This window comes from Oryza sativa, chromosome 4 (assembly GCF_034140825.1).
Source record: "Oryza sativa Japonica Group chromosome 4, ASM3414082v1".
In the NCBI taxonomy this organism is placed as follows: Eukaryota; Viridiplantae; Streptophyta; class Magnoliopsida; order Poales; family Poaceae; genus Oryza; species Oryza sativa.
Window position 1 is genome coordinate 27,945,598 of NC_089038.1, and position 24,102 is coordinate 27,969,699.

The 24,102-nt window shown below is 39.9% G+C and overlaps 2 protein-coding genes across 3 annotated transcripts; one reads left to right on the top strand and one right to left on the bottom strand.

The window, feature by feature from the left end:
• The first annotated feature begins 3,578 nt into the window (after positions 1–3,578).
• Positions 3,579–18,833, top strand: LOC4336577 (uncharacterized protein At3g06530). 2 transcript variants are annotated; one of them, XM_026024521.2, is made up of 40 exons: positions 3,579–3,764; positions 3,835–3,970; positions 4,120–4,333; positions 4,417–4,512; positions 4,605–4,722; positions 4,810–4,983; positions 5,232–5,402; positions 5,531–5,586; positions 5,724–5,813; positions 5,895–6,043; positions 6,239–6,321; positions 6,429–6,557; positions 6,662–6,736; positions 6,847–7,015; positions 7,564–7,703; positions 7,790–7,897; positions 8,203–8,383; positions 9,045–9,142; positions 9,239–9,388; positions 9,481–9,634; positions 9,976–10,133; positions 10,251–10,332; positions 10,421–10,595; positions 11,348–11,423; positions 11,551–11,721; positions 11,798–11,869; positions 11,950–12,054; positions 12,548–12,637; positions 13,303–13,508; positions 13,589–13,790; positions 13,894–14,073; positions 14,270–14,365; positions 14,458–14,525; positions 14,605–14,941; positions 15,028–15,237; positions 15,365–16,048; positions 16,137–16,540; positions 17,377–17,623; positions 17,981–18,151; positions 18,396–18,833. In XM_026024521.2, the coding sequence occupies exons 3-40, from the start codon at positions 4,299–4,301 to the stop codon at positions 18,624–18,626; spliced, it is 6,141 nt and encodes a 2,046-aa protein (XP_025880306.1). In that variant the 5' UTR covers positions 3,579–3,764; positions 3,835–3,970; positions 4,120–4,298; the 3' UTR covers positions 18,627–18,833. The 2 variants fall into 2 exon arrangements, with proteins under 2 accessions (XP_025880306.1, XP_015636082.1); XM_015780596.3 differs by having other exon boundaries at positions 3,579–3,970.
• A 1,370-nt stretch (positions 18,834–20,203) lies between these two features.
• LOC4336578 (putative kinase-like protein TMKL1) lies at positions 20,204–23,047 on the bottom strand. The gene is made up of 2 exons (XM_015778603.3): positions 22,307–23,047; positions 20,204–21,074 (listed from the first exon to the last, which is right to left on the bottom strand). Exons 1-2 carry the CDS (start codon positions 22,839–22,841, stop codon positions 20,494–20,496), a joined length of 1,116 nt encoding a protein of 371 aa, XP_015634089.1. The 5' UTR covers positions 22,842–23,047; the 3' UTR covers positions 20,204–20,493.
• Positions 23,048–24,102: the final 1,055 nt, after the last annotated feature.

The window sequence follows — 24,102 nt, forward strand, 5'->3', positions numbered from 1 at the left end:
GGATGTTCATCATTGCATGCAATTTTATTTGTAAACAAAATAATTTCGCAATTGGGATCAACATGTTCAAGGAATAGTGATGACTTGCCTGCTCAGGATAGTCCTTATTCTTTGATGTAATCTTGATCAACCTTCACCTCCTGGAAGTTGCAGACGTTGCCTCACGACTAACCGATATACAATGTCTATAATACGTGAGAAAAACCAACATTCAAACAACAATCAAATATGCACAACAAAATGTACTATTCGTGTTTACTAATGGATTCCAATCATGCTAAGGGCTAAGTTTCTTAATCTTTCTATTGTCATCGTGGTCTATTTATTTAGGAGTTAGCCAACATAGCATTTATGGGATACAGATATATTTGGCTAATCGGTGGTTTAGTCTATCAAATGACTATGGAAGGATTATGGCTACACATGCATTTATCTAAATAAAGTGGTCATATACTAGAGGTTCTGTTGTCGGATGGATTTAGGATCAATCAAATAATTACAGTGAATCATTTGTATTATTATTTAATTGATGGAGGCTTTACTTTAATTATGAACATATTTTACTTGTCACAATAAATTATAAAAGGTTAATAATTATCTATGCTTTGTATGTTAGAGTTGTTTAGGTTAATCATATTATGGTTACAGATTATCCCATCACATAATTTTACAATGATTAATCCTAATCTACAATTGGACTTGGGTTATATAAGGTCAAGGTCTATAATTGGTATTTATCCACCATACATGTTTGTCATATATCCTCTTTAATTTTAATATATGCAATCAAGCGATTTAATACTACAACGTATAGCTATAATAGACTGTACAGTATATGTGAGTGTTCAAGAACAACTAAGGGCTTGGCTGTTCACTGTACAGGATGGTTCCGTTGGCTATTCACTGGAGGTTGACCGAACTATATATATACTACAAGCTACACAGTATATGTGATCTAAGTGGGTTGATAAATGATTTTACTGTTAGAGTAATTATTGGATGCTAACCAACTCAACCTTATTTAGGTGGTTCTATCATAGCCACTCTGCTCCTATTCCTCATAAACAAGTTAAAAGTTAAAGGTTAATGTAAGGCTAAACTTCATGTAAATAATTTATAAGTCATGGACATAATTATATATGGACATCTATTAGTTAATGGCACTAATACTTCCTATGCTCCTATTAATTTAAAACATTAATTATAATTAATTTATGTGGTTGCTACAGTAACAAAACATGTTAAAGACCAATATTATTACATCTACTCTACTGTACAATATCAATTTTATATATTAGCACATTTTTAAGTTCACCATCACCTACCCATTTGATATTAATTATTTAATAATTATAAATATGTTTTATTAAATAGTGAATTATATACCATTGGAAAGCTTATGAATTTAGATGAATTTAGGTTCAAGTTTCACTCAAATCCGAGTTAAAATGAATAAGTTATGCTAGTGCAAAGATTCAAATTTGAATAATTGAGAAACAGTACTGTTCCTAATTCATTTATTTTTATTCCATAATTTACATAGACTGACCCGTGGGACCGGCCTGCCATGGACACAACATATATAAGTGAATTTCCATAGATGTTAATCATAGGGACCCCACATGTAAGGGACTTAACTAATAAAGATCAAGGGGAGGATTACTATTTACTAATCACGTGGGGCCCACTCTAACCTCTCTCCTCCATTCTCTTTTCTCTCTCTGTCTTCTCTGTTTTCTCCTCTCTCTCACGGCTCGGCTAGAACCGGCGGGCGGCGCGGCGCGACGACAAGCGGTGGGGAAGGGGGAGGCTCACCTGACCGGCGGCGGGGTCGACGGCGGAGCACGGCGCGGCGACGAGGCGCAGCACGGCGGCGGGGCGCGTCGGCTCAGCGGCGGCGGCGGCGGCTTCCAAAGAGGCGGCGACGCCGGGGATGGGAAAGAGAGGGGAAAGGGAGGGGAGGTGGTGAGGGTAGTGTGGGAAGCAATGGGCAGCCGGGGAGGGGTGGTCGGCCTGAGGGCGATGGGACGGCGCGGCGCGCGGAGAGCGAGGCGATGGTGACGCGCGGCGACGCGACGGCGCGGGGCTTGGAGCGGCGACGCGACGGGCAGGATGGCGACAGGCGAGCGGCGCGCGGCGGCAGCGACGGGCGCGCGACGGCTCGGGGCACGAGGCTAACGGCGACGGCTCGCAGCGCGCGGCGATGGCGACGCGACGGGCGACGCGACGGCGGCGTGATAGGTGCGCGGCGGGGCAGGGGCGCGGGGCTGACGGGACAGGTGCGCGACGACGGGACGACGACAACGCGCGGTGCGGGAGCGGCGACGGATAGCGACGACGACGGCGGCGTGGGGCGCGAGGCGGCGTGACTGCGCGCGGTGGCAGCGGCGGAGCGAGGCGACGGCGACGGTGACGGCCCGTGGCGGCGCGGGGTGCGAGGATGGCTAGGCGTGGTGTGGCAGAGGAGGGGAAAGGGCTAGGGGACCACATCGAACACCTAGGCCATAATGAACAGTGACTTTTTCCTATTTATCCACTTTTGGGGCCTATTTCCTATTAAAACTTGTCCCATAAATTCTAGATTTAACACAAATGGAGTTTACCCAATATATGTTTTAATTTAGATGAAAGTTGACCAAAATTTAATATTACCCATATTTTATTCTTATATATATATATTTTTCTATTGCATTATTTAAATGGGGTCTAATTCTAAAATTAACCTAGATAATTTTGGAGGCTTCGAGGGTTCTAAAATTAATTAAAATATCCTAATGTGGCCATTATTATTACAATAGCACATTGAATGAACTTATTTGTATAACAATGCATTTTACGTAGGTCTATTCATTCTATAAATATAAATTGAGACTCAGTACAACATTAATCCAATTGTTTAATTAAACACTCACATATTCTTATTTATATGACCATTATTTTATATGAGTGATTTTCATATCATGAGGAACTCGGCGAAATGTTCTAAGTATCGATCTATATATTCTGGTGAATTACTTATTTATAAATACGATCATTACAGTGGTGATCATTATTTCATGTGTTCTTATATTTCATGTGAGATTGGATTCAAATGAATTAGATTTAATCTTACTAATTCTTTAGCTAATTGTGACATCAAGCTATCAATCATGGTTCGAATATTTAATATCTAATTTGTAATTTATAATAGAAATTAATATTTGACTTTACTATCTTGTGCATAAATATTTGTAGGGTTAACAATAATATATTCTCGTAAATTATATCTATTGCTTAAATGTCGATCTTTTCTTTACTTTCTTTGTGATTATTTACGGTTTGGCAAGCAATATCAATCATAACAACCAGCATGATGCAACAGTTTTAAAAAGTTCAAAATTTTAGTGATTTTTATTATTGGGAATTTTCAGGATGTTACAGGGACCCAATGTGGACTTATTCCAAAGCGAGGCGGGCACACCAAGCGAGCCATTTGGGCCTAACTTGCCTACAAAATGGGCTTTCTCAGGCCCATTATTCCCCTACTTTACAGAACAACACCACCCTACGACAACTACCAGCAGGCAGCCGCTCCCGCCGCCGCCGCCGCCTCCGCCTCCTCTTCCTCCCGCCGCGCAGGGTTTAGGGTTTTAGCGGCGGCGACGCTTCCGAGCGAAGAGGCAGGCGCAGCAGCAGCGCCCACCCGGTGCCGCGTCCCCCCGTTTCGCCCGCCGCCACGAGCCGTCGTTGCCTCGGCTCGCTCGCCGGCCGCCGCTAGCCACCAGGTGACCTCGCGCCGCCTGACTTCTCGGGTTTGCCCACTGGTAACCGCAGATGTCTTCGATCGCGTCGCAGCTGCAAGCCATCAAGTCGGCGGTCGGCGCCGCGCCCGAGCCCGCACGACGGCCCATCACCCGGCCGTCCGTGCTCTTCGACGCCAAGGAGGCTGCCGACATCGACCTCCGCGCCATCCTCCCAATCGCCCTCTCTGGTAAAAACCTAGGCACCAGCTTGTTCGATCCAAAGCTTACTGTTCCTTGATTTGCTGCTTAGGAGCTCGGTCCCCAGTTCACTTGAATGCATCAAACGCCCCTCTTCCCTTTGCAAAGTTGCAATACTTGAGCTCTTATTTCATTTTAGGGTTGGAGCACCTTGAAGGCGTGAATGAGAGATTTCGGAGGTACAGGAACACACTTTTTAGCGAGACTAGCCTTGAGGTGAACCGTGAGCAGTTAACTACCAAAGAGAATGACAAGCTCAACAAGTCAATCTCCTCCTACCTTCGCCTTCTAGCTGGCTATTTGCAGCTCCAAGCTGCCATGCAGACACTTGAGTATCTTATCCGCCGATACCTGTATGAACTGAACCGAGCTACTTTCTCGTCATTTGCTATTGTCTCTAGCTAATTCTGTTGTCCTTTTGGAAATGTTCCTGTAGTGTGCATGTATACAACTTGGATGAGTTGCTGCTATGTGCATTGCCATATCATGACACACACACGTTTGTTCGGATTGTGCAGTTGATTAACTTGGGGTGAGTGTGAAAGCTCCAGACTTAATTCTAAGCTTATTTTTATCCACTTATCTGTTTTATTCGCTTATTTCTTCTCGATGAGTTGTTTATAGGAATAGTAAGTGGGCATTTCTTGATGCTGTGAAGTCTTCTGGTGCACCCCCACCCAGGATTGTAATGGTGCAACAATGCATCCGTGATAAGGCTGTACTGGAGACCATCTGCAACTATGTATGTTGGGACTTTCTGTGTGTGTTCTATCAGTGACTTATGCTCTGCTTTTCGAGCTTTGTAGTTCATGTTTATGTTCATTTCCAGGCTGCACCAACAAAGGAATTCCATCACTCGAGGACAGTTGTCTGCTTTTGCACTGCAGTGATCGTGGAGTGCTTGGGTGCTATTCCCAAGCTTGACACAGATATTGTGCAGAGGGTGTTGGGATTTGTGTTCGACTCGCTTAATCCTGCAATGAAGGGAGACCAAGATTATAAGGTTAGATTGGAAAGTGTTTAACTTAGTGCAGTTATGATGACCCACTTAATCCTTTTTACTAAGATTGAGGTCTTACTATGGTGTTATTATTTCTTTGAAAACGAACAACTGAAATATTTGCTCATGCAGATGCTTTTGTTGCACACTTTGTGCACCTTTTATCGTGTTGTCTGATTGCTCCTAACCTATGTAGTTTTTTTACTTAACAACTCAAAGCTATATCATTGTGACAATTGCTTTATGATCAGGCTGGCGCGCTGATGATTATTGGAGTACTGGCAACACGAGAAACACTAGCCCCAAAACTTGTTCAGAATTTGATCTTCTTTGTTGCAAGGGCTGCACAGCATGATGCGCTGGACACGATTGATTTACCATGGCTCCGTGTTACAGTGATGGCTATTATAAGTCTTGTTCAGGTCTCATCTGACACCTTTTTTTTCCGATAAGAACACTTAGATTGTGTACGGGACATCTGTTTTTTGTATTTCATATGCCAACGTAAATGTTAACTAGAAAGTTTGATATTCATCCATTATTTTTGCAGTCACAATCAGTTACTGATTTCCCTAAGAAGCCATTGATGATTCTGAAAGACATCAGGTAACATTGTCTTTTGTCTTGTTTTTGCTACACGCACACGCACGCGCGCACACACACACTTCATGTATATATTTTGTCTCTTATTTTCTCCTTTTGTTAGCTAAGCATTAGTTATTTTGTGCTGATTTCTTTTCCAGGGATTTTTCTGGCATCCTTTCTGTATTATGCTGTGAGTTTAACATTGAAAGGTTCATTAGGCTTTATGTTGAATCATTGGTTGGTTACAGGTGATTTTTCTTATGGATTATTTGTGTAAATTTCTCTTATCTTGTCACTGCATTAGTTATGACTCTACAACATGTGAACAGTTCTTCTGACGATTCCTGCCACTCACACCTGATTGAAATTGTTGAGACCCTAAACATAGAGAAGTTTGTTGAAAGGATTGTGTACAAGGTTCTTGACCACTGTGTTAAGGCATCTCAGGCAGCAGAAAACCTTGATATGAACCGCACAGGTTGGTGGTTATTAGATCTGCTTCATTCTGTTTTAAATTGATCAAGTGATCTATTTTTGGTCATCCTCTCTGTGCACAGACTGATGCCCATCATATGTAGATGCCTTGTGATCTTTATATTCCAGCTATCTCATTAGCAAAAGATCATATAGAAGACAATTTTATCCTCATTGCAACTGACTTATTGTTCCTCAGGTCTATGGTCAAAGAAAACCTTGAATGTAATTGGAAAAAAATATCCAAAAGAGCTTCGCAATGCTATCCATAAATTTCTTGAGGTACAATCTGGCAAACTTGTCACCTATGTAACTTCTTGTTTCTATATTCTGGTTTTTGCTTACCTTTTTTGAACTTCTGATGTTGATTCAAAACATTAATTCATCAGAACTCCGAAGTTAACTCAATTGGAGAGGATTTTGCTTCCAATTTGTTGGGCTTAGTGTTTGATGAAAGCAAGGGCATGCCAACTGAAATTTCTGATTCTAACATTTGGTTCAGTCTGGACCACCCTAAGGTATGTTCTGATATAGTCAATTTGGTGTGCCATTTGGCCAATAGTTTGCCTTGTTCTATGTTCTGGTTGTTGCTATGGTTCAAATTGTTCTATTCATGATGCAGGCTGAAGTCCGTAAATCTGCTCTGTCCAAAATTGCTACATCCAATATCTTTAAGAACCATAATCTAAATCCACAGGTAATTGTACATTGTTGTATGTATGTATGTCCATGCAATTTATGTGCCTTCTTGTGTTTAGAGCTTTCTTTGTTCAAATGTTGACTGTTGTCTTATCTGGGTTATTGCAGAACTTAATCAACATGCAAGATGCAATAATACACAATATGTATGATGATGATCTAAGTGTTGTTGAAGCTGCCTTATCCATAGAAGGACTAGCTGCTGTTGCCAGTCCTGTTAGCCTTCTTAAAGTGTATGATGATCTGCTAGCCAATTGCATCAACATCATTCACAAAGGTGGGTAATGTTCATTGGGTGTCTGATTGGCCTTCTGTTGGCCTCTTATTTTGTTTTAATTATTTGATGTTCTAGAGGAATTATTAGAGCTTAGCTGCTAGGATTCTATGTACTCACAAGGATCTGTAGCTAGTTTGGTCTACTTGTCATATAAAACTTTGCAAGATGTCAAACTTCTAGAGGAGATAAAAGCTTAAATAAAATACAAGTATTTGTTTTGTGCCCCAGACCGACGTAGAAAAAAGCAAAATAAGATATATTAAGAGTGTCGATGTTATTATTTTACAGCACTTACTGTTCAGTACATACCAATAGAGATTTCTTTCCAGTAAGTTCACCTTCTCGTATGTTGGTTTATTCTCCTATGTTTAAACCTTGGTGGGATCCCCATGTTTTGTCGAGAATGCAAAGTGAGATGTCCTGCAATACACTGTTACTTTATAAACTACTTGTGCCGCATGGAAAAATAGTTGTCACCTTCTGCACAGGCATTGCCCTTCTTATTTTTCTGACAATACCATATGCCTGTTTTTTTTCTTGCTAATTAGGTGGTCCAAAAGCATCAAAAGCTTGCGACGTCGCTGTTTCATGCTTGGAAAAGATAATTATAGAGTATCGGTTGCATTATATTGAACATGCAAAGGACATCGCTGCAGTAGTATTTCGTCTCCTCATTGTTCACCCTAAGGTTAACTTATTTTCTATCACTATCCGCTTCACGTTTTTTTTACTTTCCGCAACTTTTCTCACTTCAATGTTGAAATCAAAATGCAGACTGTCAGGGTAAACTTGAAGGCCTTAGAGCTAGCTAAGAGTATACAGTGGGAATTTTATACAAGTAGTTCACTTGTATACAATGTGATCACAACTGATAAAATGAAGGTGAAGTTTCTTTCTGGCTGTTTTCCATCCTGTCCTATGTTGATCATTGCTGTGCTCTTATTGAGTGACCCCCCACATACAATTTTTCTGCAATTAGCGGCGCCTCATTGATTTCGTTTTCATTGTATCCATATATTGAACTCTTGTAAACATTTGGTTAGATATGTGGCGGTTATTACTTTTATGAACGAAAATCTTTTGTTTCCATATCTAATAATCTATTGCTATCAAAAGTTCAAAACATATGATTTTCCCCCTCCCATTTAATCGTTTTAGTAATTACATTTCTTATTGTATTCTCACAGGGCATCAGTCCAGAGTCTGTAGCTTCCATTAACATGAAGAATATCAAAGCATTTTCTGAAACTTTCCTTGCGAACCCAAATAAGCATGTGGAGTGGTTGGCTGACGCTGGAAAAGGAAGTGCATTTTCAAGAGCTTTGTTTCTACTCATAATATTGCAGTCACTGCTTGCTCCTGCTGAAGGTATGCCCATCCTTGTATCTACAGTTATGCTCTACCATTTCTAGTAACCTTCTGATGGTTGCAATATAAGTCTCTTCAGCTGTGGATATTATCATGTGTTCCCTATTACTGTAAGATCTAATACGATGTCTTAGTCACTCTTGAAATCCTAACAGATATGATGTGTTCTATGCAAGGGCTATGCGTGGGCATATATAATTCTAAACTAAATTTATAGTGTGCTTTGCTACAAAAAAGAACTTAGCTACATATTGCTTGCAATAATGGTCAACATGAATCCATGAATGCATGTTACAAAAGACTTTGTTTGTCACTACTACATGTATTCCTATTCCATTATATCCGACCTCAGCCATAGATGTCATAGACGGAGGCTTAAGATTCTTATTAATGTGTGAATTTCTATCTTTTTGGCCTTCTCAAACTAATACTGGGGTTCCTGAGAGAGCCTCCGACTAGCATAAAGAAAGATTCCAACTTTAGTTTATAGTAGATTTGATGCTAGAATCTGTCTTCCTCTTAGCATGTGTCAGGTCAAAAGATCTCACAAACTATAGTTAGTGTACGGCTAATGCAAAACTATTCCTACCATCTATTAGACTTAAGCTATACTAGCAACATAGAGGAACTGAAGAGTTAATGTGTCGTTTCCTTTGGGCAGTTTTGGACATGCAAATGAGTCTGTGCCAAGCTTGTCTGCCAGTTCTCAAGAACAAGTGGTGTCAAATAAAGCCCAAAGATGGTCGTGTTGGTGACGAGGTACTTCTGATTTAGTTTACTATTTTGTGTTGCAACATTGGAAGAATTGGCCCATTATGTAGGCCTTGGAGTGATCTTTTGTGTTTGTTTATGCAGATCAACATTGATAAGCTCGAGAAGTGCATTACAGAACTGGTGAAGCATGTTTTCAATAATGACACAGAGGCATTGAATGCCAGAATTCTTGTATGCATATTTTGGGGCTTGCTAAGAGTACAGTCATCCTATATCAAGCAGAGTTCTATGGTAATGCAACTGCTAACCAGTAAAATCTTCATCTTTTTTCTAATGAATTCTGATTATTTTGAACACCGTCCTCAATCTATATTTTTATGCAGATTAATGATGGTGGAAATACATTGCTTGATGATTTGTTTCTCTTCTTCATCACATCACCTGGAAAAATCATCTTCCAGAAGCATCTACAGTATCTAATGGTTAACTGCACCAGGGCACCTTTTCAGTTTATCTCCAAATACTTTGTAGATGAAGGTTTGTTACAATTATTCTGTCTTAGATAAACTCATCTTGTCATTGTATTCCAGCTAATTGATAGATGAAAAACCTTGATAATCTTCTGACTTCCGGTGTCATGCTTTTATCTAACCTCTTTTGCCTTCACTTTGACGTGTCAGTTGTCCATCTCATTTTACAACCAGTTCAACTCCTTATGTCCTCAGAATAGTTTGTTAAACTGCGATACTATTCTCAATCTTATAATTCATTGGTGCCTACTGACTAGTTCATATGTTGTTTGATTGCTCTTCTATTATTATTTTTTTCATTTCATTATTCCGTCAAGCCGTTTCCAATTTTTATGGACTTTTATGCAGGTTTTTCAGCTGGAGTTCGAGTGGAGAGTCTTCTTATGCTTGCTTCTATTTGTTCTGTATGTGCTTTGTCTGAAACCAGTAGTTTGGATGAAAGCTTATGTGTGCAGCTTCTGCTTGGCTTTCCTTGTGTTATGCTCCCACTTGCTCATGAAAATAAGGTATGACTAGCGTTGTGTAGAAAATACCATTTCTATGGTAACTATAAGCTGTTTCTTCCTTTTGCTGACTGTACAGCTGGTTAGTGTGCTGAACATGTTCATTTTATTATTTTGTAGGATGTAAGGTCCTCTGCTCTCAAATGCATTGAGGGGCTATCTTTGGTGTGGCAGCGGTTGAGTGCATCACTTTCAAGAAATGGTCTGTTCGCCTGCTTCCCTGTCATATTTATTTCCAACTTGAGGAATTTGACTTTAACCTTTGTAATCTGTAATTATTATATCAACAGGAAATGGCAGCAAATTGCCCAAATGCATGCTGTCCCCGACGTTCGGTGTTTTCCTTGGGTCACTGGTTAACCAAAAGACCATGATATCCTCAGATACAAGATTTCTACCTGCCTATATTTCATCACTGTTGAGCCCAAGTCAAGATTTGATGGTCCCTGAAAATCTTCATGAGAGGTTATCCCTGTTCCTTTCTCTTTCAAATGCTTCATTTTTATTGAACACCTATGTTTGTTCCACTTTAAACTTTGGGTTCTTGATGAATTGTCTTCTTTAAACCACATCCATGACATTCTTTAACTAGCATTATTCACTTATGCTCTTAAAATCAATTTGAGCTAACACTCGCTAGCTTACAGTGCAAGGGGGGTTATTTAAAGGTGAATGGGCAGGTCATTGCCATGTTAGCTGTTTAAATTAAATGCACACATGATAATATAACTATACAAGACAGCTGGGGATCTTTTTTTATTGGAAAATAACACATTAGTATTCTGGGTGAACAAAGAAGGCTCCTCCATACTGGAGTTTGTATATTTAAATAGTAGTGTTCTTGCATGTTCAATTGATTCTTTAATTTTGTGAAACCCCGCTATATTAATGTATTTTATACTTCCCTGATCACAACAAATAATGCCCGTTACATGTTTCTTGGGTTTTGCAACTCCCTACCCTTCTTGTGTGTGCACAATCATACTTATCGTGTATGCTTAGAGCCTTAGATGCATGTTGTGTGCTAAGAAGAAGCACCCTTCTGCTTAACTAGGCAACTTGATTGTTTTTTCAGATTGATGTATAAAGTGTAAAATCTTCTCATATTTTGTGCATATTTTTCCTACTATTAATTTGATGATTTCTCTAGTTGTTTTTTTTATTGTTGTTAATTTGTTGTTAATTGGAGCATAAGTTAGTTTTTGTGTCTATTACAGATTTGACCAGTCAACAAAAGATGCTATCCTTCACTTCATCTTGCGCTCTGGTATGAAGCTCTCTTCTTATGGAAAGGTCAGTTGTTCTGCAATGTTGAGTTATGTAAATGCAAGTTGATATGCACATACAGGTAGATTCCCAAAGTGATGATATTGGTTTGGATGGGAGTTAATTTTTTTTTAAAAAAATATATATGTTGCAGTTCATGATTTTGTCAATACTGAAAGGAGTAGGAAGCATCTTGTTTGATGTAGAAGATGTGAAGTCTTTATTGTTTGATCTTCTGGATCGGCGCAATCAGTATCAGAGTGGATGTGAGTCTAGGCAGATCATGTCCACCCATGAAATACAAATCTTGTGCTTGCTTTTGGAGGTAAGCGTGCCGGCAACATAACATGTACCATGACATATCCTTGTTGCAGATGTGTTAATTTACTCTTATTATGTAGGTAATGTTCTCGGTTTCTAACAGTGCAAATGTTAGCTCTGAAACATCTGAAGCTTTGCTGAAAGTTTTAAGGGTGAGAAAAACCATCAATTCTGTACAGACCTAGTTTATCTACTGACTACTAGGGTTAGCTCTGACGGTATGAAACTGCAGATTGATGTTTCAGCTCAAGATGATCCTGTTGTTGTCATGCCATGTGTTACTGCACTGCAAGCTGTTCAACCAGTATTCTTTGATTTTTTGAAGACTGATACTCAGGTTCTTTTTTTTTCTTATTAATACTTGACATTGTGTTGGCGTCCTTCATTTAAAAGAAAAGCATGAACTTGAATTTTGCATGAGATGTATTTCACGCTAAGATGTATAGCCTTTACTCCTCCTTATCACTGTACCAAGTTATTTCTATCCTCTATTCCTAGTAACCGTATCAAGTTATCTTCTATTCCTAGTCACCAAATTCTCATTGTTCAATTATTCTAATGGATGATATCCTTGATTCAGCTCTTGATATCATTAGAAGATAGGATAGTTTGTTTCCTCGCCACTTGATGTATCATAGAGCATCCTTAACTAGTTTAGCTATCTTCTTTGACATGCACTTGATCTTAAAAATGAAAAAAATGTATATCTTTAATGCATATTTGATTTGATTTCGAATTGCACCTCTACATATTACCCTTTTTATCTTATGCAACTCATCTTACATCATTTACTAGTAGATCAACTAATCTATGGTATTGTAAATTTGCAGGAAAAAGTATTTGCAAGCCTTATTTCTATGTTTCGAACTGAAAACACTGAAATTCGAAATGCGGCACGAGATGCTATACTGCGAATTAATGTTAGTATTTCTATCCCTCAAATTTTAACCTTTTCCTTCCATATACTTTATGTAGATTTCTGATTTTATTTCATTTTATTTAGACATTAATGGGACAATGTACTCCCCTGCAAATCATATTTTAAACTTGGTGCCTTTGAGCGTTCAAAAACAGTATCATTTATTCTGTGGGCAATCTGGCAGTCATTACAAATATATATACAGATAGTACACATTTTCTCCCTTGGATCCCAGATACTGTTGTTTAGTACACACTTCTAGTTAAACTTTTAAAAATGTAAGCATCAATATCTTTTTAATTGTTAGATTGGATACATGGAAGTTGACTATAGATTTTTTTTCCCGAACCATCATAATTGTAAAGTTTTTTTTTTTTTTGCTAATATATTAATCAAAGTTGTATCTTGGAGACTGTGCTGATGTCCAAAACATGTTATCATGACTAGGGGGAATGTATATCAATAGTAGTTTTGTATTACAAGATGAATGGTTGTTTCCAGGGTTTCTACTTGGCTGAAAAGCCAAAACAATAGTAAAAAGAGATAATCCATGAAACAAGGTGGTAGCATTTTACCTAGGCTTGTTCATATATAGATATTGGATATCCGTTTCTTTATATCACTTCTGTTAATGCTTAGCTCCTTACCTATTTCTACTTATGGCAGGTTCATGCCTCCACAGCTGTGAAATTTATTGAATTGATTGCAGCGCAAGGTGACAAAAAAATGAATTCAAAAAGAATAAAGAGAAAGGAGGATCTGAATCATGACATATTCAAGAATTTTGATGATCTATTTGGAGTAAAACCTACCGCTTCTGTTCTTGTATCTCTTCTAGATGTTTTATTTCTTAAGAAGGATGTGATTCAAAGGTCTGGTACTACAAAATCTTTTTGTCTGGGGGTTAATTCCCATATTTTTTATTATTGATGTTTTGCTACTTTCCATGCAGGACATGTTTACTACAACCACTTTTCCAGTTATTATCGAAACTTCTTTCTGATCAATGGATTTTAGGGATAGTTTGCCAATATAACAAAGGCCATGATGCCTCTCCTGAAAATCCTGATTTATCTAATTTCATGATAGAAGCCCAGCAGTTGGTACTACTGATTCTCAAAGATATTACGGATACACTGCAATCCGGTCACCAAGTATTTTACTGCTTACTCTAGTCATTTTTTTCAAGGAAAAATCTGTTGTCTGCCTTCTCATATTTGTGGTTTTGATTTTCATGGGTTATATGTGTTTGTGCAGGATGAACTGTTCAACTGTAGAGATATAAACCTCCTTATTAATTGTATACAATCTGCTAAAGATCTAGGAACTCGTAATCATGGGTTTTCATTGATTGCTTCATTAGCTAAGGCTTTCCCACAAGTTGTTTCAGAAAGTATTGAGGATTTGTTCGTCGCTATTGGGGATGCAGTGAAACAGGTTTGTGCAATTTGTTGGTAGTTATTTTGTTTTAATCCTAGTGAAGTTTGTTGTCTATCGAATTTCATTTCAGGAATTACTTTGTGAAGTTTTTCAGTTTTTTCATTTTATTTTAGTTTACTTATATTTAAATGTTTCTCTCCAATTCTTAGTTTGGTTTGTTTACAACACCTTTTTCTTCTTTTCTATGCTGAAGGATGACAGCCACTCGCAACGCATTTTGGAGGACTTATTATCCCTTTTAGTCCCATGTTGGTTAGCAAGGATCACAAGTATAGACAATCTTCTTGAGGTTCTGTTATTTTCCTTGAAGTTCCCTTTTGTTTTACATTTTACTGCAAATAAAACAATAGGGTAATAGACTATGTGTTAATGTTCTTGTAGTTATTCATTAAAGCTTTGGTTGATGTTGTGGAACACAGGCGTCTTACTCTCATGGTTTACCTCTTGAGGTATTATCTATCTTAGGTTCCATCAACATTCATATTTTCATTATTGGTAGCTAACTAACTTTACTTGCACTGTTTAAAGGACGTTAGGAGAGAGAAAATGTCTGAGCACCGTGATCATGTGTCTGTTGCACTCATTGGTTGGCCGTATTTCTCATTCTCCCGAACACCAGGGCGCCCTATCCTTGAGAGCCATGCCACAAGAGTGGGAGTATGGTTTGGCAGTCAATATAACCAACCAATACTCATATAAATTATGGTTTCATTGTCTTTCTAAGCTACTACAAGAAATCAGGGTGCATGAGAAACAATATCTGCTTCCTATGCTCCATTTGGCGATGCAATTTATCCTATTTAAGCTGCAAGATACAGAGTTGATTTTTGACCTTGATTCTGAGGAAGCTGCTAACTCTATCCAGGTATTTCACTTGGTTAAAATTGTGGTTGTTCTTACTCTTTTGTGCTTGAAACTTGGATTTACCGGATATTCATCTGTCTGTTCTAGGGATCTCTTGGAGAGCTTATGAAGGAGGTTGTCTTGTGCGTTGCGGCTGTCAGAGACAAAAAAACTGGCATTTCTGGTGATGCTCTAAAAGAACTTAGAGACTCTGCAAATACAATTCTAAAAGTAATCGCAGGCTGGATGTGTGCTTCAACGTATTTCAAAGGGATTAGCCGGATGTTAGAACATTCAAGAAGTGTTGTGAAAAGAAAGGTAACTTTTTGTTAATGACTAAAGTACACCTTGGTTCTATGTCTTATTTAGTATTTTTCAATTATTAAGTCACTTGAAACAACTTTGACCCCGCGCAATTGAAATGACATGTATATTTATCAAACAGGCGCTTGGAATATTGTGCGAAACTGCAAAGGGAAATAGCTTGATCCAGAAGAAGCAAAAGAAAGCTAGAAAATTAAATCATAGCACTCCTGCTACTGCACTTCAAGTGGACAAGAGCTCTGCCCCTTGTTTCAGTGAGTTGTGCGTTAAGATTCTAGAGTTGGTTGACAGAGAGGTTGATTCAGACAGTTCAGTGAGAATTGCAGCTATTTCTTCACTTGAAACACTGGCAAAAGAATATCCCTCTGATAATCCTGCATATAGGAAGTGCCTTGCAAAAATCACTAATCACATCAACTCTGGTGATGCTGTTACTTCTTCTAGGTCAATCTACACTGTAGGCTCTCTTATAAACGTGCTCGGGTCAAAAGCATTACCTCAGCTTCCATTGATCATGAAAAATATGTTGCAAGTATCACACCAAGTATCATTTTGCCCTAGTGGAAAATATGCTCACAGTTCCACTAAAACTGATGCTAAACTTTCTAATCAAGCTATACCCATATTGTTGTCGGTATTGACAACTGTCGAGGTGATTGTCAAAAAGCTTGGTGAATTTGTTAATCCATATTTGGAAGAAATTCTGGATTTGGTGGTTTTGCATCCGGAGTGTGCTTCTCGAAATGATGAAAAATTGGATGCAAAAGCAGCTGACGTTCGGAAGCTACTGACTGACAAAGTTCCAGTACGTTCTATCTTAGCATATCCTGAAGTCTTGAATTATGCGGACAATGGCTTTCTACTTGTATCTAATCAAATTATTGCCATTGCAGGTTCGACTTATGCTTTCACCTTTACTTAATCTGTACAATGGTGCTATCAAATGTGGAGAAGCAAGTCTGTCCTTGGCTTTTGAAATGCTTTCTACTCTAGTTGGTGCTATGGATCGGCTGGCTGTAGGAACTTACCATACAAAAGTTTATGAGCATTGCTTGGTAGCTCTTGATCTCCGCCGTCAACATTTGGACTCCTTGAAGAATATAGCTATAGTCGAGCAAAGTATTATCCATGCCATTACCACTCTCACAATGAAGCTTACGGAGGCTACTTTTAGGCCTCTCTTCCTTCGTACTCTTGAATGGGCAGAGTCTGAAGTTGATCGGTCCACATCAAAGAGAAGTATGGACCGTGCAATTGTTTTCTACAAGTTGGTGAACAGCCTCGCTGAAAAACACAGGTATATGTTTCAAATTGCGAACATTCTTCATAAACCACTTTTCGCAGTAGATTTGCTTACTGCTTACTGTATGTTTCTATTCTGATGAAACTTCTTTAAACCCTAAAACCAATTAGCTTTGTCCTTACTTGAATGTTGTATTACGTGTACAGTACGGTAACGGAAAATGAAAATACTACATTGTCTGTTTAAAATCAGGTGGCTATGAGCAAAACGTAATACTCCACCAATGGTAACTGACCTATATTGGAGTACCTTATATTGGTTGTGGGTTCATGACCATCATTTGTACACAAATGATAACTGACCTAGCACCAGAAATCCACCTGTCCATAAGCGCAGTAGTACTCATGATTTTGTGTTGGTGTACATTTGATTAGATCATCCAATTATGACCTACTGACCACACTCCAATCTAAGTTGGTCTCAATGTTGCTCCTCAATGTACCAATATCTTGTAATATTTGATGGAAATAAATCTTGTACTATTGATGGAAATACGACTATACAAGAACTATGCCATGGTAAAACATGCTGTTTCTTTCTTGATTTAGGTTAGGGCTTGTGCTTCCCATTAGTGTCAGGAACTGGCCTGGGATGGGGTTGGTGGATTGCTGTGTATTATCTACAAATGGTTTTGGATATCCTTGTCATGATTGTGATTTGCTAGCTTGGTCTTGTGCTAATCTCCTATATTTGTTTATTGGATCATTTTGTTATCAAAGGCAGCATTCTATATTTCTGATACTAACTACTTGCCACTTAAGCATGATATTGCTGTCTACCTTCTGTGCGTGTTTCCCTTTTTGCCTTATTTGTATCATTTTTCTCCAAAGGTCCTTGTTCACACCTTACTTCAAGTACCTGCTTGAGGGATCTGTACAATATCTATCAGAAGATGATGCTTTGATCAGTTCCAAGCAAAAGAAGAAGAAGGCCAAACTTGAAGATGCTCCAGTGGAACAGAAGGATAAATTATCTGGACCAAAACTGTGGAATTTAAGGGCCCTGGTGTTGAAATCCTTACACAAATGTTTCCTTTACGACAATGACCAGAAGATCCTTGATTCCTCCAATTTCCAGGTCAGATCCTTCATAACCTATGAGGTTTAAATTTTGTTAGCTGTTCACTTATCATAGTTAGTAATGGTTTTACAAGTCACCAGAAAACTAGCTGCATCGGAAGTTCCTTCTTGTTTTCTGTTTCATTTCAATAATATCCTGGTCTTAGAAAGGAAATTCTTCAGGTTCAACTTACTTATCTTTAAATGTTATACTGGCATTGCACTGTCTTGTCTTTGGCTGTGCCCCTACCTATATTTTGATCAAACGGGCACTGTTTCTGCATTGTAGTATCATTTTTGCTTGGCCAAGAAGTAAGCAGTAGTGGTAAACTTATATATGTAATCATAACATGGTTTTTTGGTTGTTTGTTTGCAGGCTCTTTTGAAACCTATTGTTTCTCAGTTTGTTATTGAGCCACCTGAACATTTTGAATCAGTTCCAGAAGCTCCATCAGTTGATGAAGTTGATGAAACTCTTGTTTTGTGCTTGGGGCAAATGGCAGTTACTGCACGGTCAGATGTTTTGTGGAAGCCTCTTAACCACGAGGTGGGGACTAAGCACTATGCTCGCAGCTCATTCTTTTTAGATAATGGACAAGTGAGATTGGAGATGCATTAACTTAACTATTATTATTATTATAATAATTTAAAAGATCATTTAATCCATCAAAAGTGAGCCAACACATTTCGTTAAAAGTAATTCAAACTTTCAGTTCTAGTTGTCCAGTCCTTGTGTTACGTCCATGGGGAGCTCGGGACTATCAATTACTCATTTTTTCAAATATCTGCAGGTGCTGATGAGGACAAGGAGTGACAAAGTTCGCCCCAAAATGCTCGGTCTGAAGGTTGTGAGGCACATGGTCCAACAGCTAAAGGAGGAATACGTGGTTCTCCTCCCGGAGACCATTCCATTCCTTGCTGAATTACTCGAGGACGTGGAGCTCCCTGTTAAGACTCTAGCCCAGGAGATTGTGAAAGAGATGGAAACCCTCAGCGGCGAGAGCCTCCGTCAGTACCTGTGAGGCATCTGACGTCTCTGATCTGCAACAGTGAAGTGAATATTTATGCACTTCCGGGTAAATCACTTAAGAAAAACATGGGAGTTCTATGCAAAGTTAACACTAACTGGAACATTCTGGAATATATTCATTTTGCTGTGTAGTACAATGGTGGCCATATTCATGGTGTATGGCCTTTTCTTATGACAGTAACTGTATTGTTTGCGGTTTTTTGCTCTATGGTTTTGAACGCTGTATGGCAATATCACCGACAGGTATCACGTGTCTGCTAAGCGGATGGCCATGTATACGTACAGTAAAATCAAGTTGTGAACTCCAATTAGGAATTAAGGATACGTCAAATTTGTAGGCTGTACTACTGCAGAGTGCAGACTGACTTTTGGGGTTTTGCACCATGCACGATGGTTAGCATGTGCCAGGAACAACACAGCACATGGAGAAGTTTTAAGGCTTCGGAAGTCTACTTTTTTTCTTTATCTAGTTCTAGCCTCTAGTGGAATCCTGGAAGGTCAGTAATTCGCGTTTTATCATCAATGGCTGTGTACGTGATGGTGATGTGTACGTGATGGTGATGTGTATGTGAATTGTCGTCGCTATATCGGTCACGCGGAATCTATTTCTGGGTGTATCAGAAGCCACATGGTGGTTGTGGTGGACTGGTGGTAAGACAACTACTCAGTACACATCTCGGGTGTGACATGTCTCTTTCACGTACTGAACTTTGAACAGATATATGGACTCACGCTCTCAAGTACTGAACTTTGAATGGTGAGGTAAAAATTTAGGAAGTAAAGAAATGTCAGTTATCAACTTCTCATCCTGGAATTTGATAATTTTGATAAGTTCTACTTCGAGCCTGATTAAATGGGTTAAATTTTTAACTGACGTACATTGAAATTTGCCACTTTAATGTGCGATTGGTTAGCTCGCCACAGAATCTACCCAAGTAACTCAATTTTTTTGCCTCATACCTAGTTTAAAATATTGTTCTTAAACATTAGTAGTAAAATCATGGTTGCAGTAATTCGATCAGCATTAGCATTTATACTCCCTCAGTCTAAAAATATAAGCATATTCGGGGTTTGAAATATAAATTTGTGCACAATATAAGCACTTCTTAACTGTTTCTCATCTCAACTCATTACAACTATCACTTATTTAGTTTTCCTATCTACTTTATTATCGACCACTCATAATCATTTCCCACCCTAACTTCAATCTTTTAGGAAAAAAAATGCTACACGTGCTTCTTTTTTTCTCTTTTTATGAAGGGAGTAAACTCAATTCTAAGAATTGACCGGCAAGTAGAGCTTTGAAGGACAAGGTGGCAGGGTAACTTCAACATCGCTACTGATGTCACTACAGCATCCGGGTCCGCGATGAAATGAATGTTTGAGGCCTGCATTCCAACAAAAAATGAGATGTTGACAAGATGTCACTACATAGTGATCCCTAAAGGGAAGACGTACTTCAGTGTTTGCTCACTAGAGTAGTGTCTTTGCGGAAAGATGAACTAACGTTGATGACGACGAATCAAGGACAGACCATAGGTAGTGCGATAATCAAGGTCAGGACACACCTTTGAACAATCATTGGCCCAAGTCTCGTACGGAAAACTTGGTCCAGACATACATAAAACAACATCATTGTCCTGTTCATATGAGTTCCTCTAGGTTGGGTGGAAACTATACATGCTTGTTTCTCCATTAGTGTACATCATTCTCACATTTCTGGATTTCCCCAGTACAAGCTCTGGTGTATGCTTGAGCACTAGGGATAACAGATGGATAATACATTTATAAATATTAATGCTATCTTGCTATAACGAAACACTTTCTAAATAGGATGCCGGTGACCAATGTGCACCCTGTCATCTTGATATCTCTTCAAGCATTTTGAGTATACGCTTGGTATCTGGTCTCAAGGATGGTGATGGGTTACAGCAAGCAGTTGCCAGTTCAAAGAATGCATTTAGGTTCTGCTCCTTGCCTGAGTTCTTACTTTGCTTGACTAGCTCAGAACTGAATGCATCCGATATCTTCCTCTCCAGAACTAGATCTTTGAAAGAGGAAGGCAGGTGGATGTCACGGGCATTGGGTGAGCTACTGTTTGCTGCCTCCTTTTGAGCAAGCATCTCCAGAAGAATTACCCCCAAGCTGTAGATATCACTCTCCCTGGTGGCTTCTCTCATCTTGATCAGCTCTGGAGCCTTGTAGCCCTGCATTGCAGATGCTTCAAGCATCTGTTGAGCGGCAGCAGGATTCAGCAGAAGGTAGAGGCCAAAGTCGGATATCCTTGGCTGGAAATCGGCATCAAGCATAATGTTGTTTGTCTTAAGGTTGCCATGGACAATTGGCTTCTGTGACCCTGAGTGAAGGTGGTCCAGTCCCTTGACAATGCCAATAGATAACTTGCAAATTATGCCCCATTTCTGTGAAACATTGATTCCCTCTGCAGGAAAAAATAGCAAATGATGACCAGAAAGTACAGAAAATGTAAACATGATGCAATACTCGTCATTTAAGAACTGACAAACTGATCCACTGGGCATTATAGCATTGGTAACGGATATATCTCACGGCATTACCAGCATAAACAATCACTCTGGACTGACTTGTGTACAAATTCAAAATTGGAGAAAGTAGTTCGGGACCTTCAGGTTAACCTTGGAAACACAAAAATTTCTGAACAAAATTCAAAAAGGATGGTAATTCAGCAAGTTGTTCACGACAAATTTGTGGGTTGGTAACCAGCTTGAACGGATTAACCAGAACAGACTTTTGAAACTGTGACTGTCCATATCAAATATTGACCAACATCAGATCCGTATTATCCAAAAGTTGTTGGCAACAAAAAAAATGCCTAAATTGTTTACTGTAAGAGACAACCACTATCTTTGTGAGTCTTTCTCTATGTGGCCAATTGAGATCAACACATAAATCATGTTTAGATCACAGAATACGAATCAACTACTTCCTGAAAGGAGAGCTGAGAGATGCCAGAGACACAAACATCCAGCATAATGCCAAAGAGAAGCCTCCAATGGCAAAAACATCTCCCATGAAAACATGTCGCTGTTTTTCAAAATAAGTTTTCTCCCAAAGCGTTAATTTGACAGAAGGCCATATCCCACAAATTGGTACAAGATAGAATGGGCTCACTACTGGTGATTGGTGAACCAAATACGACAAGAAAAATGAAGATCAAGTTCTGCAAAAGTTTCAAAGCTAACAACCAAGCAATAAAAGTTTGTGAAAATACTTTTTGAGCTGTCCTTTGCTCTGGTTAATGACAAGAGCACGAAGTGTAACAGTGAAGACACATGGCTAAAAGTAAGGGAAAACCCACCCTGGAAGGCTGTTACATAGTACCCACCACAAAAATTGCTTAATCCTTACAGCATTATTTCCTGCGACGCTTTTAGCACCGAAATCAATGAGCAAACGAATGAACCATCTAAACTTTTAAATAATTTGAAGCACCTAGATCAAATTTCACCCTTTTTATTTCTTGTAAACTGGATGCCATAAGCTAGCAAAACTTGCTAAAATCCGACTAATAATTACTCCTAGAAAAGCATTTTTATTCACATGATTAGTCTTGCTCAAAGCTAACTTCGATCGAAAGCAAAGCAAACGAGATTACACGAGGCGCACGCGCGAGACGGGAGAACACGGGCTGACCTTGCAAGAACCGCCGGAGCGAGCCGGCGGCGTAGAAGGGGTGCACGAGCAGCATCTCCCCACGCGGGCCGACGTAGAGCGCGCGGATCGGGACGAGGTTGGGGTGCTGCAGGGCGCCGAGGAGCCGCGCCGCCGCCGTGGCCTCGTCGGCGGCCGCGGCGCAGACCGGGCGGACGAACCGGAGCAGCGCCACCGCCTCGCCGGCGCTCAGCCCGGCGCGGTACAGCGTGCTGTGGCCCGACTTGGCCACCACCTCCCCGGGCGCCTCGAGAATCGCGGCCACCGTGAGCCCCTCGCCCCCGGGGAACCTCACGAGCGCCTCCTCCGCCCCGCCGGCGCAGCCGGCGCCGTACCCGCTCGTCCCTCCACCCGACTGGAACCGGTCCGCCCTCGCGCCGTGCGACGGCAGCACCGCGCCCCGCCGCCGCCGCCGCCTCTGCCGCCGCTGGCACCGGACCACGAAGTAGCCGAGCACCAGCGCGACGAGCACGGCGAGGACCGTGAAGAGGACCGCATTGATGACTCTGGTGCGCATTGCTCCTCGGCGTGCACGGTTCTTGGGGAGCAAGGGGATCCAATGGCGGTAGGGTTTGGTGGTTTTTTTTTGGGGGGGGGGGGGGGGGGGGGGGGGCGCTTCGTTCCTTTCTCTTCTTTGCCTCTTCTTCCCCTTGGCTAGTTCGCCGTGCCCTCTCGTTTGCTTTTTCTCTTGCGTGGGAGGAGAGGTTTGGTTTGGTTTGCCTCGTTTGTTTTGAGCGTGTGAGGGGCATGAGATGGGGAGGGAGGCTAGGCTAGCTCCAAGATTCCATTCATTGAGAGAAAAGTTTGTGACAGTGATGGAGCCTCTTTTCCTTTTGGTTTTTGGCTGGGGTTGCCCTGTCTGGACCTTTTAAACCCTGAAAGTGTGTGCATATGGTACCACTAAAATTTGGAGACATTGCTCAGATGAAATTGGTGTGTGATCACCATTGTGGGGAACAGTATGGACATATATTATTGATAATTGATGTACTGTAACCGGCGGATCCAGAAAACCGATTCGTTAATTTTATAACATGTCTATCGGTGTCATAGCATGCTAATTATATTTAGATTATGGTATGAGTATAACATATGGATAAGCAGCTCCACTGTAGGTTTTGCTGAAAGTTATCGGTGTCGCCTGACACCGGCCCTTCTATTGTAGATCCGCCCCTGACTGTAACCATAGAAGAAGAGTGATTTTTACCGTCCTTAGGCTGTGTTCGGGAGGCATGGTTCCCAATCTTGCCTCTCGACACGAAAAACAAATCACACGATTATAGTGAGATTAATTAGTACTCCATTAGCTTAAAAAACTTAAAAAATAGATTAATATGATTTTTTTAAAGAAACTTTTATATAAATTTTTTTTTAAAAAAATACACCGTTTAGTAGTTTGAAAATCGTGCGTACGAAAAACGAGAGAAGTGAGTTGGGAAAGAGGGGAAAAGAACACAGAATTAAAAGATGTAGTATCAATTCTCTCGTGTTAAATTGGATATCTGCTATATATCTTACATTAAAAGGTATGATACTACCTTCGTCCCATATTACTTGTCTTTTTGGGTTTTTGTTTGTCAATATTTGATCATTCGTCTTATTTAAAAAATTTTGGAATTATTATTTATTTTGTTTATCATTTGCTTTATTATCAAAAGTACTTTACATATGACTTATCTTTTTTTATATTTGCACTAATTTTTCAAATAAAACGAATGGTCAAACGTTGCAAATAAAAAGTCAAAAACGTCACCTATTATGGGACGGAGGGAGTAACT

Coding starts and splice junctions, on each gene's coding strand:
- LOC4336577 (XM_015780596.3), top strand. CDS start 3,814: ATGTCTTCGATCGCGTCGCAGCTGCAAGCCATCAAGTCGGCGGTCGGC. Junction 6,322..6,428: donor CTATCCATAAATTTCTTGAG/GTACAATCTGGC, acceptor TTAATTCATCAG/AACTCCGAAGTTAACTCAAT. Junction 11,722..11,797: donor TCTTGTGCTTGCTTTTGGAG/GTAAGCGTGCCG, acceptor CTTATTATGTAG/GTAATGTTCTCGGTTTCTAA.
- LOC4336578 (XM_015778603.3), bottom strand. CDS start 22,841: ATGCGCACCAGAGTCATCAATGCGGTCCTCTTCACGGTCCTCGCCGTG. Junction 21,075..22,306: donor GCTCCGGCGGTTCTTGCAAG/GTCAGCCCGTGT, acceptor TTTTTCCTGCAG/AGGGAATCAATGTTTCACAG.